This window comes from Ziziphus jujuba, chromosome 8, assembly GCF_031755915.1.
Source record: "Ziziphus jujuba cultivar Dongzao chromosome 8, ASM3175591v1".
Lineage (NCBI taxonomy): Eukaryota > Viridiplantae > Streptophyta > Magnoliopsida > Rosales > Rhamnaceae > Ziziphus > Ziziphus jujuba.
Genome location: NC_083386.1, coordinates 28,558,877 through 28,573,358, shown reverse-complemented (window position 1 = coordinate 28,573,358; position 14,482 = coordinate 28,558,877). Strand labels below are relative to the sequence as shown.

Below are 14,482 nucleotides of genomic sequence, written 5' to 3'. Positions count from 1 at the left end.
AAAATCATGTTTTTCACTGTTCTACCAAGCATCTCCCACCATTTAGTTTGGTTTAGTTGTCTTATTATTGGTGTCTTATTTATGAGTTAATATAAAATACTTGACAAAATTGTAAAAATATTACATGAATATTTGAAATATTATTTTGTTATGCAAATATTTATTTTAGTTTTGTTGTCTATTAATTATTTTGCATGAAGTTCTATTAAACAATCCGAATTTGATAAAATTAAAAACATTATCCAGAATTACCAAAAAAAAAGGAAGAAGGGATGATTTTTCAGACGAGCGTCCCTAAAAGGGAGAAAAATAACTTTTTTTCACAAAAGCATCAGCTATTGTATTGGTTTTGTAGCGATGATTTTCTAAAAAACTCGTTGAAAAGAAGGAAAAACGAAAAGCGTAAGCATAAATGAGAAAAGCCTATGCTTTTTCACAAAAACGTCGACTATTGTATATGTTTTTAGCGATGTTTTTCTAAAAAGCGTGCTAAAAATCTATAAAAAAAAACATAAACAAAAATGTTGATATTAGAACGCAACAAAAACACGCATTACAGGGTAAAGGTTCTTTCTTTTTGGTTTAATTTTAAACACAAACCATGGTCCCCACATTCCCACGACCTTCAATTATTGTGACACCAAAATTTTCAAAATATTCTTGTAGATACCAGTGAGGTGTTGCAATCAGCATTCTTGTTAGCCAACAGGGTGCTCGTGCTCCAGTCATACTTTGGTTCATTATCATATTTCCATCAAAAGTTATTTCTCTCTTCAATTTAAATTCATGAGAATATTTTGAAGCATACACCAGTAGTTTCTTTGGATACACATTGACGGAGTACACACCTGAATTGAAGAAGTAGAATATTGAAATGCATCACCAAATACAAATTCATTTTCCAGCTGGCACACAAAAATCATTTATGCTACTTTTAAATTCTTCCACCGCATATATGCTAAACAATAAATCTGCTTAAAAATATCAAAACCCCATATCCCACTGAATATATGAAATTAAAACTATTTATGTCAAAAGAGAAAACGAAGCCAAAGGTATTGTATCTAGCCACTCAATAATATACAAGATCCCCAATTTTTATTTACGGTACCACAAGATGAAAACCTTCCTAAACTTTCAGCTATAAAACTAAAAACCCACTAGTAAAAGGACTTGTAGTCAGCAAATATTGCATAATTTTCAAAATCGCTTGTTGTGCCGCCAATGCCACTAGATGTCTCCGAAGAAATGGTCGAGAATGGGAGCTCACATATGGCCACAAAGGCACCGAAATGGTTGCTAGAATGATGGAAGCAGAGGAGGAGAGGAAGGGAAGGGAAAGAAAAGTTGTGGGGCATGTGAAAGAGGGTTTTTGGGAAGGAATTTGTAAGTGAAATCTGAACCATTAGTGTTAATCTAAGGGTCAGGAAATAAAAGCATGTTTTTGGACCAGATAGAAACGGTCAGGACTGTTTTGACCACAGAATCTCCCTAATCCTTTTTCCTTCTTTGAGTTACTTACAGGTGGTCTTTGTAGCACATGAGGAAAAATAATAAAAAATTGATTGGCAACTGTTATTGTGACTCTCCCAGTGAGAAAAAATTGGGTGTATGCTACAAGTTTTTTCTCCTTTCCAATAGCTGCTATGAGCAATTTTTTTTTTTTCAAAAAAAGAAAGATTGTATTTATTTTACCATATCTACAAAGGGCTTGCAGGGTGTCTTATTTGAGAGGGGAGAGTAACAGAAAAAATAACTAAATTATTTTTTTAAAGAATAATAATAATAATAATAAAAAGGATTCACCAGAAAAATATGCATTTATTAGAAAAATGGTGGGTTATAACCAACGAATCCATCTTCAACTTCACCAAATGGTGTGTGAAAAAATACAGAACGTCCATTGACTAATGTAAACCAAAATGAAAGAAAGAAAAAAAAGAATGAAAATGAGAAAAAGGAAAGCTAAAAAAAAAAAAAAAATGAGAGTGAAAAATGCAAAAGGCTTCCACAAAGGGTGTGTGAAAAAATGCAGAACGTCCATAGACTAATGGAAACCAAATGGAAGAAAGAAAAAAAAGAATGAAAATGAGAAAAAGAAAAACCCAAGAAAAAAAAAACTCTAGATACCTCAAACACATGCGGTATAAAAAATCATTGTATTTTAACTTTTTCTCCTGATAAGATGCACAATACACCGTCGAGTTCATGAAAGCCACTACCCCAAAAACTTAAGATTTCATGGGTGTTGTAATCCTCTGATCATGAAAAATACACAAAAACCAACATAGAAAAAATAAAAAAAGATAAAACACAAAAAATATTGAGAAGAAAAAAATATATTATTCTCTCTTAAATTTATACATAAAAAAACATCTCTAAAAACTCTCTCTAGAGTTTTTAAAGAAATTGTGTTATCTCAGATCTGTGTTATGTAATGTGATACAAGACTGAAAAACTAGATACCTCTAATACATGTGAGTCAAAAATTCATCGTATTTTAACTTTTTCTCTTGATAAGGTGCGCAATACATCCTCGGATTCACGATAGCCACTGTAGCAAAAACTTATGATTTTGTGGGTGTTGTGATCCTCCGATCACGAAAACCACACAAAAACCAACAGAGGAAAATAAAGAAAGATAAAACACAAAAAATATTAAGAAGAAAAAGATGTATTATTCTCTCTAAAATTAATATACAAAAAACTTCTCTAAAAACTCTTTCTAGAGTTTCCAAAAAAATGTGTTATCTCTGATCTGTGTAATGTGATGTGATACAAAATTGAAAAACTAGATACCTCTAACACATGTGGTACAAAAAATCATTGTATTTTAACTTTTTCTCCTGGTAAGGTGCACAATACATCCTCAGTTTCACGATAGCCACTGCATCAAAAACTTATGATTTTATGAGTGTTGTCATTCTTCGATCACGAAAAAAGCATAAAAACCAACACAGAAAAATAAAGAAAGATAAAACACAAAAAAATACTGAGAAGAAAAAGATGTATAATTCTCTCTGAAATTAACACATAAGACAACTTCTTTAAAAACTCCCTCTGGAGTTTTTAGAAAAACTGTATTATCTTTGATTTGTGTGATGTAATGTGATACAAGACTAAAAAAATAGATACCTATTTATAAGGTTCTAAGATTGCCTTTTTCACATAACAACTTGCCTACCAAGTAAATTTAGCCATTAATTAAACTTAGGGAACAAGTAAAAAAAATCCTAATGGGTTGGGCTTAGAAGAAGGCTGGACCCCACAATTCTCCCCTTCCAGTAGCATTTTAAAAAAATCTGATGGTCACCTACCATCTATACCAACTATGTCTCTGCATAACTTCAACTTTTCTGATGTAATAACTTCTTTAGCAAGCAGAACATATTGAGATTCTGGATATTTTTTTAATGGAATACGTCCTCATTAAGATCTTTGTAGAGATGTATCATCATTTCACTAATATGATGATCCTGCAGCTTCTGGTGTTTGAGTTTGCCCCTGGTTAACATCCTTTTCTCTCCCCTGTTCTGTTTTTGGTAATTTTCTATACATCTCATCGTCATCTATGGCAGCTTGTGTTGGTGTTGGATTAAAAACAAAATAATAGGCATTAGCACTAAAAGATTTTATGGTCTCTATTAATTAAGTACAAGATATTGTTTTAATTTTAGACTTAATTAAATTATTATGTGATAGTGTAATTATATAGTAAGTTGATTGATGGTAACTTTGAAAAACAAGTGATTATTTTATATTTATTACTTGATGATTTTGATAAAAAAATATTATAAATATTTAATTTAGTCCACATTTGTAGGAACTTTTGGTATTCCATTTGGTTTTATTCATTTCTAGTTATTTTTAATTAATGATATTTTTTTATTTCTTTTATTAGTGTACACTTTTAATTTGATTACATATATTTTTAATATTTGATTTTTATGGGTGTTTTATTCCATTTGGCTAAATAAATAAATTCTCTAATACTTACATTTGAATAATTATAAAAGAAAAATAGAAATAATCTAATTTTATATATATATATATATATATATATGAGAAAATTTATTTTCGTTTTCCTTTGATGTATTTGACCATACCTTAGTCCTTGAGTGAAAATATTTATAAGGAAAATGTAGAAGTGAGGGGTCAAATAAAACAAAATTCAATTTTTTTTAAAAATAAAAAAATTCAATTTATTATTATTATTATTATTATTATAAAAGTGTAGAAAACGACAATTGAAACTTCAAGCCATAAATTCCAACGGTATATATGGGCAAAGGCCAAAACCTCAATCCCATTCGTTTTTGAATTCCCAAAACCCTCGTAAAACAAAATGGAAATGTTTTCCGTATGGCGGACAGACACGCGGCCAGAAGTTATGGAATCCGATCCTAAGCCGAAGCCGGTAATTTTTAGCAATGCAAGAATTGCGGTATTTATTTATTCTATATATAAATCACATTAAAGAGGAGTTTCCTCTGATCTCTGGGTTTGGGAAAACGCAGGGGCTTTTTTTTTCTTTTGTGTTGTGTGCGCTTGTTTATCTCTTTGTATTTTAATGAAATCTTGTTTCTTTCATGTGTTATTTTATTTTCTTTTATTTTTTCTGGTCTCTATTTTTGCTTTTTGTAAAATATGGCATGTGATGCAATTTCTCTCAAAAATAGGCTATGATTTCTAAGCCTTCTGATGGAGATAACTCAATCGCTGAGAGAGGCGGTGAAATTGCTACGAAGCAACTGGAAGCGCCGTCGTCTACCAAGAAGATTTGGCCGCGTCAGGCTGATTGCAGCAGTTTTAGGGTGTATTATGACAAATATGCTGAGATTGTGGTTGGATCCGAGGTATTATGTATATATATTTTTTTGGGGTTTTCTGTTATATGCTTGTGATATTTTGTATCAATGAAATCTTTTGTCTCTTTAATGTGTTATTTCATTTTATTTTATTTTTATGGCTTCTGTTTTTGCATCTTTATTTTGCTGGCATAGAAGATATGGTTTATGCATTTTCTCTCAACAATAGGGTTTCATTGCGTATCCGGATGCAACTTCCACAATAATGGGTGGCATCGGGCCATGTGGAGTCAATGATAAATACGCCAAAGAGGCTGCCAAGTATGCCGTCGAAGAGCATAACAAACAGACGGTAGATAATTTGATTCTTTATAATTTTGTTGATATATTGAAAATAGATTGATGTTTTTCCTAGTAATGGAAACTGCATTTACGTCTTTCAGAGGGAAAATGTAACACTCAAGAACATTGTCAAAGCTAATTCTCAGTTTGCCAACGGTTTGGTGTTCTATATGACATTGGAAACATTGGTTGGAGATCAGACATCTTTTAAGGAAGCTGTAGTGCATCAATACGTGGATGGTTCTCAGGAATTGCATATTTTCAGGGATGCTATCTACTATTATAAAATAAAAGGTAATTCAGTTTTCCATCCAAACATAAGTGGACTATTATTTACTGTTTTCTCTCTCTTTTCACACCTGCATGTGGAATTTCTACAACGTCTTTTTAAGTAGTTGTTCTTTTGTTTTCTGCATATAATTGGTGTGTATAATCTCTTCAAGAAGATAAAATTGCTATCGTTTATTTTTAATATTAGATCCTAGAAGTTTGAACTTGTTTGTGTTATTGAATTTGACGAATTGGCTCGTAAAAAGGTGATTGTACTATATAAAATGATCTCTCATTTATTGTTTATATGTAATTTTATGTGATGTAAATGGAACATGGGCTACGTAAATTGGCCTCTGACACTGTTTTCATTCTATATCCTTCATGTGGAGTTATTTGTTGGCAGAGTTAGAATCAAACCTTGGGGGTAACGCTGATTCATCCACTAAAAGGAGTGCAGGAAGGTTAGCTTTTATGTATTATTGTCTTTTGGTTATTTATAAAAGTAAATATAATTGCCATCATTGAGGTTGTATATGGATGAAACAGAGGATAACTACCTTTCATTTGGATCATACAATATGTGATATATCATCTGTTTATCTTAATAGATGCAAGCAAAGATTTGGTAAATTTGCATTTAAATTACTTATCTTGTTTGCTTCTGGATTTGTACAAAAAGAGGTTTAATATGCTTTGGAAAGTTACAAAATTAAAAATAGAGGACTTGAAGTTTATTTGTTCTTAGTGCATGGACTCTAGTCCACCTTTTTCGTTTCTTTGGATGGACTCGAAATAGTTGGGCTGGTTCTTTTGAATTGGTACTTTGCTGTGCATGTTTGACTTTTTATTTCTCTTCTATGTTAGGATTATATACTGTTCTGGAGCATGATCATATGTATTACCAAAACTCTGGGGAGAGAGAGAGAGATATATGTAAGAAGTGTGTCCAGAAGTTGAGTACCATATAAGAAGTGTGTCCAGAAGTTGAGTACCATGGTACCAGATTAACATAACCAAAGATAGTTTCCAAAGCATATATTATGACGCAAATGATCTTACAGGTACCAGAGGGTCCTATATGGTACTCAACTTCTGGACACACTTCTTACATACCTTTGGCGCATCCATGGTGTAAATTATTATGGGATGATTGAAACTGATTATCCTGAGGGTTTTAGGCATGTGAGGCTAGATAATAAAGATCATGGAGAAACCAGTGAGTCTGGGGACGAGTGGCTTCATAAACTTCATTCATTTTGGTACAAACGGTTGACTGATCCCTGGGTACATATAAGGAGGAGGGGACCTAGAAGGAAGTTTAAAAGGATGCGCTCTAATTTGTTGACTCATCCCTGGAAACCTATGATAATGAAACAGAAACTAGATGCTGCAGATATTGAAGCTTTTTATAGATGTAAATGTGTGAAAAAAATATATGATGAAAACAAAGGATGGATGTTTGGTTGTGTTGCTGATGGTTGTACAGAACTTTTCCATTGTTACCTCAGGAGGAAGTTGAGCAAATGAATTTTGTATGCCTGTGTATGGAGGTATTCATTTATTGTCACCCCATTACTTAATATGTAGTTGAACGCTTCATTTATTCCATTCTCACGACATGGATAATTAATGTTCAAGGGAGCAAAATCTATCAATTATTGTGCTGATAGATTAAGATAGTTTTTATTTCTTTTTTTGGTAAATGGATCAACATATACTTTGAGATATATAAAAAAATGAGCAATGCTAAGTGCATCATAGGTGGACACAGCTCAACAACCTAAAAATAATAATAATAAAAGATTGAATTATTACATGCAAAAATAAAATAATAATAAGAAATCCTTCCTAGAATTAAGTAACAAATAACCGTTAAAAGTTAAAATAATAATATTAATAACCTATAAATAAATATGCTTGCTTTTAGAGTAAGGGAGACAAGGTTTGTCCATGAAAAATAATCAATTTGGAACATTGGGTACCACATTGAAAAAAAGGAAAAATAAATAAACAAAAAGAAAAATAATAATTACTAAAGCTCAAAATTACAGGCAGCCCTTCAATTTGGATTGAAATAATAACTCAAGAACGTACGTACTTTATTTTCTTATCGTCCAAAAATAATTAAATAAATAAATGAACGTACTTTGTATGTTTAAGAGTAGACTGTTGACAACATATATATATAGATATATATATATACACATTAATTTTCTCTTTTTGGCTTGTATTTCTTAGTCATTTACAATAATATTTCATTACACTTATAATAATTTCTCGTGTTTTAAATCCAGAATTTTTAGAATGCTTGTCAAATGAGTCCATATCACTTGAACCCTTTTTCGCTTGTTGTATATAATTTTTTTACAAAATATATATATATATATATATTTTTTTTTTTTCAATTTATTTATTTTTCTCATTTTTGCAAGGAAAGATTTTCATTTTCATTTGATGTATTTAACCATACCTCGAGTAAAACAGTAAACTATATATAAGGAAAATGTAAAATCGAGGGGTTAAAGAAAGCAAAATTCAATTTATTAGAATTATAAAAAAAAAAAAAGAATATTAAAAAAAAAAATAGAACTATAGAAACCCATATATAGCCAAGCCAAGGCCAACGTGTTTGTTGTCAGTAGAAGATGTGGAATCTATGCTCCAGCGTCGGTCACCGGTGAGGAGCACAACCCAGGCAGCGGAAGCGAAGAAACTAAAAACGCAGTCGTCGACCAATAATTTTGACAAATATGGGGATGTCCCTTTGATAATCTATCATAATATATATATATATATATATATAGTCTCTTCGTATTTAATGAAATATTGTCTCTCTCATGTGTTATTTTTGTATTAATCTTTCTTCTTCTTTTTTTTTGGATTTCTTTTTTAGTTTTAATATGTTCTTTTACGTTTTTGCTGGCATGAATGATGGTTTGTTTATGCAATTTCTCTCAACAATAGGGTATGTATAAGTTTCTGCATAGAGAAAACTGCTGAGAAACTGAGAACGCAATCGATGATAATAGATGTGTTAAAAATGCTACGAAACTCGAAACGCAGTCGTCCAAGTCTGTTGTAGCAGTTCTAAGGACTATGAAGAGAAATATAAAGAAACTGTTGAGCGATCCGAGGTATTATTTATTCCCTTTCACAATCTACGTACATATATATATATATATATGTATTCAGACTAATAAATCAAATTAGAGGTTTTCTCTGTTTTCTGGGTTTGGGAATAAAAGAAGATGTTGTGCTTGTAATCTTGTCTCTTCCTTGTATTATTTTATTTTTCTGGTTTCATGTTTCTGCTTTAATATTTTGCTGGCATATGATATATGTTTCGATTCCATGTCCAACTTTTCCAAAAGAGGTTACCAGCCTGTCATATGCAGTCAATACAAAGATTGAAAAGGCTGCGAATTTTTCTGTTGAAGAGCATAACAAAAAGATGGTAGATAATTGATTACATACAATTTTGTTGTTATAGTGAAAACAAATAGTTGTTTTTTTTTTTTTTTTTTTTTTTTTTTGGTGGTGTAGTAATGAAAATTATGTTTATGTCTCTCAGGGTGCGAATATAATACTCTTGATAGCTGTCAAAGCTAATGTGCAATTTCGGGTTGATGGTAGGGTGTTCAATTTGGCATTGAAAACACTGGATGGAGATCAAATAGTCTTTAAGGAAGCTAAAGTTCCGGAATACATTGGCATTAAACGTCTTAATGGACTGAATATTTTCAGGAATGCTATCTACTAATGATAAAATAAAAGGTAATGCAGTTTTCTATAAACATAAGTAGACTATTATTTAGGTGGTATTTGTTTTTTGTACCTTAATTCAAGTAATGGATTAAGTCTAGACTTTTTATTTGATTTTTCATTTTAATATGCAGTGATAGGTCATAATATTATGTGGCCTTAATTAGCCTATTTATTAATACTATTTACACTCAAACCACCCATCAATGCTGTCCTACACCTCTCTTTCTCTTTCATCTTCTCTCTTTCCTCTACTCCCATGTATGATGGTTCCACCAAAAGAGCTTAATCCGTGGTCTCTCTCTCTCTCTCTCTCTCTCCCTCCTCCATAACTAGCTTCCTCACCTCTCCCTGTGGGTTTCATTTATATGGTCTCGGCCCATTGGATTTTTAATTCGGCCCATGTTTTGACCATTCATATTATTATTACTATTATTATATTAGTATTGGTATTAGTATTAGTACATTTAAAAAAAAAAAAACATTATTTGAAGGTATAAAAATATACAACTATTTAATTATGATTAGATCAAATTAATGAATAAAAAGATTGTTTGTTTGAACAGTTATTACTATTATTATATTAGTTTTAGTACATTTAAAAAAAAAAAACATTATTTGAAGGTATAAAAATATACAACTATTTAATTATGATTAATGAATAAAAAGATTGTTTGTTTGAACAGGAATTAATAAGAGAATTTATCATATGATCAAACAAATACCATTATATATATCTATATATATATATATATATCGATTTCTACTAACTTACATATAATATAGCTATATATATATATGTATTATATTTAGAAAAGAAAAGCATAAAAATTTCGAGTTAAAATTTCTAAAAATCCAAAGAACTAAATCGAATATATATACCATGTATTCATGTATGACGAATGAAGAGGTAGGTTGCATATAGCCAGGTATTTAATTAGTTTTTTCATACAATCCTTTATATATATTTAATAGTGCTGCAAGCATCCAAAATAAGAGCTATACGCATGTCAAAATATGCATGCACTTAACCTACAAAATAGTGACTAATAATTAACCAATGTAAACAGTCCAAATTTATAGAACAAAAATTCATAAGCATCACATTGGCAATGCGTATAAGATATATAACACATCCATGCAGTCCCGCCATGCAAAAGCCTTTCAACAATGGCCTCCGTGGGGTCCAATTCTCAAGACTTTACCACACGTTCCCACTAAAATCTAGACTAGGCATTCAAAGTCCAAACGTTCTTAATTTCTATGCCTCTATATATAACTCTATACTACCCTCTCTAAAGCCACCATAAATATAAAAATGGCTCAAAACTAAGCCCATTAACCATCACCGGCACATCCCTTCAACCCACAAACACCATCTTCATCATCAGCTTCTTCTCATAGAACTCCACCAATGGCTTCTAAATTTGCATTACAAATTGTGTATACATTTAACAACAGCAGCATTTCTTCCCAAACTATGTGAAGCTCAAGAAAAGGAGCGAATGTTCGTAGATAAATGGCTGAGTTGCGCCAGGACCAGGGAAGCAAGGTGTGAAACTTGCTGCTATAACGGTTGTCAGCGCTGAGCCACCTTTCTCTATTTAATATGAATAGCGAGAGTTAGCATATATTTTAAAATTATACTGGAGTTAAAGTTTTACGGTAAGAGAAGGTTTAATTATAGCCGGACTTGATTACGTTGATGTCACATCGGGTCTAATCGTGTTATGAGGTAGGAAGTGCTATTCAAAATCAATGTGTGTGTGTGTGTGTAAGGCTTATTCACCCCCCCCAAAAAAAAAAAAAATGGTGCTGTGTTAGGTATCTAATTATTAATTACTCTATTTTATGTTGTATGTTTATGATTTTCTGAATAATAAAAAATAAAAATGAAAATTTTCAAAAAATAAAAATAAAAAGTTATGGTTCTTTATATGATGAAGAGGTATAATTATTTATTTTGTGCGCTATTCATTGATGGAGGAGACAAAATTAAATATATATGAGCTTATTGTCAACCAAAGAAAAGGAACAGGAAATTGTGGAGAACACTAGTTGATAAGGAATATTGTACTGTAGGGACTTATTGGACATGCATAGCATTATTTAGTTAGAAAATAGTTTGTGCTTTTGACATGGGTTTGATCTATTTCTAGTCAAATTGATCCAAATCGAACGTCTAGCAATCTAGGCAATTATATATTTGATTGAAGAATATAGTGATGAGTGATCGTATGAGAAAATGTCAAAATTGAGGTGAAATTTGAAAGTTAGGCGACCTGTAATGCATGTAAAAGGAAAATATTAGTGTTTTTACATTAAAGATAATCACAAACTAAGCAACATATGAAGAGAAAAAAAAAAGTGAGGATATAGGATATTAAGAAGAGCTTGATGGCTAATTAATCTTAATCACTGCTATGTTTTCAAACTATATTAATAGATAATTTTAATTAAATTCATCAATTTTTTTAAAATTTTTTTTTTTTTTATAGAAATCTAGCAACGTGTCTAGTTATATAATAGACAAATAGAGCAATAACTACAGCTATTTCTGCCTGTTAGCTCATTAAATTGACAAATTATGAAATATGACTATGTATAGATTTAAGCAAAGTAGGAATACTTTAGAAATTGAATTAATAAGGAGAAAAGGATGAATTTCAACTTTTGAGAACAGTAGTGTTAATAAAATATTAGGTACATGTTCTTTGATCAGCAATTAACTTTTTGGAGGAGGAGTTAGCTTGGAAATTAAGAAAAGAAACTTCGAATCATAATTATATGTGGTATCAATGAGCGTTAGGTCTTGATTGAGAGATTGAGAATCAAAATGCTCTATTATGTACACAGTGCTAAAGTATAGATATTCAGACTCACTGCTAGTTAACATAGTCTTATGCATGATTGGTACCACATTGGAAAAAGGGAAAAATAAATAAAAATAATAACTAATAAAGTTTAAAATTGTACGCTATTATACAGTACATGCAATCTCAACCTGGATGGTTTAATGGTATGTCGTAAATAAGCTCATCTTGGAATATTTTGCCATATCTATTATATCCCCACAGCGGACCAAATGAATTCTTGACCATCCAATAATCTCTAAGCTCATTTAAATTCTGGTAGTCGATCCCATACCCAGCGTTGAATGAGCTGGTCAAATTTGTTATTTCATAGACAATTGGCTTATATTGAAGCGCATTGATAATTTCATCAACTGTATAGAGATGCTCGAAACTTTTAAGGTAACAAAACAGATAATAAGAGCTTTACAGCAGCAGATAAATGACAAAATTTATCAATATAATTGTTAACACACTACAACATATATTGTTTTTTATAGCATATAATTAATGCTATAAAAGATATATTATTACATTTTCAAAAATGTCAAAAATGCTATAACAGCCCACGCTATAAAAAATTTTACTCTTTCATAACATTTTTGAACTGTTATACTAAATGCTATAAATAACCATTTAATAGTATTTGTCCTATGTTATTATGTTATTTTAATAGCAACTATAAACATTATGACTAGTACAGTAATAGCATTTGTAAGATTTATGTTAATTTAATTTAATAGCAACTTTAAATGCTATGTTTGATGGATTTTATAGCACTTGCAAATGTGATATTAAATATATTTTATAATATTTAAAAATATTATGTCAAGTAGATTTCATAACATTTTTAAATGATCTGATCAATACAATGATAGACCTTGTAAATGTAATATTAGGTACTTTGAATCATAACTATATGTGTTATTGATGAGAGTTAGGTCTTGATTAATATATTGAGAATCAAAATGCTCTGCTACGTACACAGTGCTAAAGTATAGATACTCATACTCACTGCTAGTTAACATTGTCTTCTACATAATTGGGTGCCACATTGAAAAAAGAGAAAAATAAATAAGAAAAATAATAACTAATGAAGCTCAAAATTGTAGGCTACCATACAGTACCTGCTGTCTAAACCTAAATGGTTTAGTGGTATATCATAAATAAGCTCATCTTGTAATATCTTGCCATATCCATTACATCCCCATAGCGGACCAAAGGAATTCTTGACCGTCCAATATTCTATGGGCTCATTTAAGTTCTAGTAGTCTGTTCCATACCCAAAGAGCACCATAGCATGGTTTCGACGTGCATTTTTTTTGTCTATTTCTGAACCCTCTTTATTTCTCGCATAAATGTCCCAGGTAGTTCACTCGTTGAATGAGCTGGTCAAATTAGTAATTCCATAAACAATTGGCCTGTATGGAAGCGCATTGATAATTTCATCAACTGTATGGAGATGCTCGATACTGTTAAGTTTATAGAACAGTTAATAAGAGCCTTAAAGCAACAAATAGATGATAAAAAACTGTGTTATCTCTAATTTATGTGATGTGATTTGATACAAGACTAAAAAACTAGATATTTATTACACATGCAGTACAGAAAATCATTATATTTTAACTTCTTCTCCTAGAAAGTTACTCAATACACCCTCCAATTCACTATAGTCACTGCACCAAAAACTAGCAATTTTGTAGGTGTTGTGATCCCCCGATCACGAAAAACACAAAAAACCAATACAAAAAAATAAAGAAAGATAAAACACAAAAAAGAAAATTGAAAAGAAAAAGATGTATTAATCTCTCTGAAATTAATATACAAAAAAACTTCTCTAAAACCTTTCTCTAGAATATTTTAAAAAATTGCATTATCTTTGATCTATGTGATGTAATGTGATACAAGACTGAAAAACTAGATACCACATGCGGTACGGAAGATCATCGAATTTTAACTTTTTCTCCTGGTAAGGTGCGCAATACACTTTCAGGTTTAAGATAGCCACTGCACCAAAAAATTGCGATTTTGTAGGTGTATGATTCTTCAATCATGAAAAACACACAAAAGCAACATAAAAAGATAAAGAAAGATAAAACACAAAAAATATTGAAAAAAAAAAGATGTATTATTCTCTTTAAAATTAATACACAAAAAAACTTTTCTAAAAACTCTCTCTAGAGTTTTCAACAATCGGTGTTATCTTTGATCTGTATGATGTGATGTGATATAAGACTGAAAAACTAGATACATTTGATACATGCTGTATGGAAAATCATTGTATTTTAACTTTTTTCTAAGTGCCGCAATACACCCTCGGATTCCCGATAGCCACTGCACCAAAAACTTGTGATTTTGTGGGTGTTGTCATCCTTCTACCACGAAAAACATACAAAAACCAACATAGAAAAATAAAGAAAGATAAAACACAAAAAATATTGAGAT

General features: G+C 30.8%; 2 protein-coding genes across 4 annotated transcripts in view; both read left to right on the top strand.

Moving 5' to 3' along the window:
• Nucleotides 1-14,482, top strand: part of LOC107421825 (serrate RNA effector molecule) — a 68,013-nt gene that overhangs the window by 42,272 nt on the left and 11,259 nt on the right. The window lies entirely within an intron of this gene.
• On the top strand, nt 4,261-9,250 carry LOC107421802 (uncharacterized). 3 transcript variants are annotated; one of them, XR_007239488.2, is made up of 7 exons: nt 4,261-4,417; nt 4,680-4,856; nt 5,038-5,160; nt 5,252-5,444; nt 5,827-5,884; nt 8,388-8,557; nt 8,995-9,250. XR_007239488.2 is itself a non-coding variant. In XM_048469528.2 (6 exons), the coding sequence occupies exons 1-6, from the start codon at nt 4,346-4,348 to the stop codon at nt 6,948-6,950; spliced, it is 972 nt and encodes a 323-aa protein (XP_048325485.2). In that variant the 5' UTR covers nt 4,261-4,345; the 3' UTR covers nt 6,951-7,060. The 3 variants fall into 3 exon arrangements, 2 of the variants coding, with proteins under 2 accessions (XP_048325485.2, XP_024931230.1); XM_048469528.2 differs by lacking the exons at nt 8,388-8,557; nt 8,995-9,250 and adding an exon at nt 6,602-7,060; XM_025075462.3 differs by lacking the exons at nt 8,388-8,557; nt 8,995-9,250 and adding an exon at nt 6,288-6,744.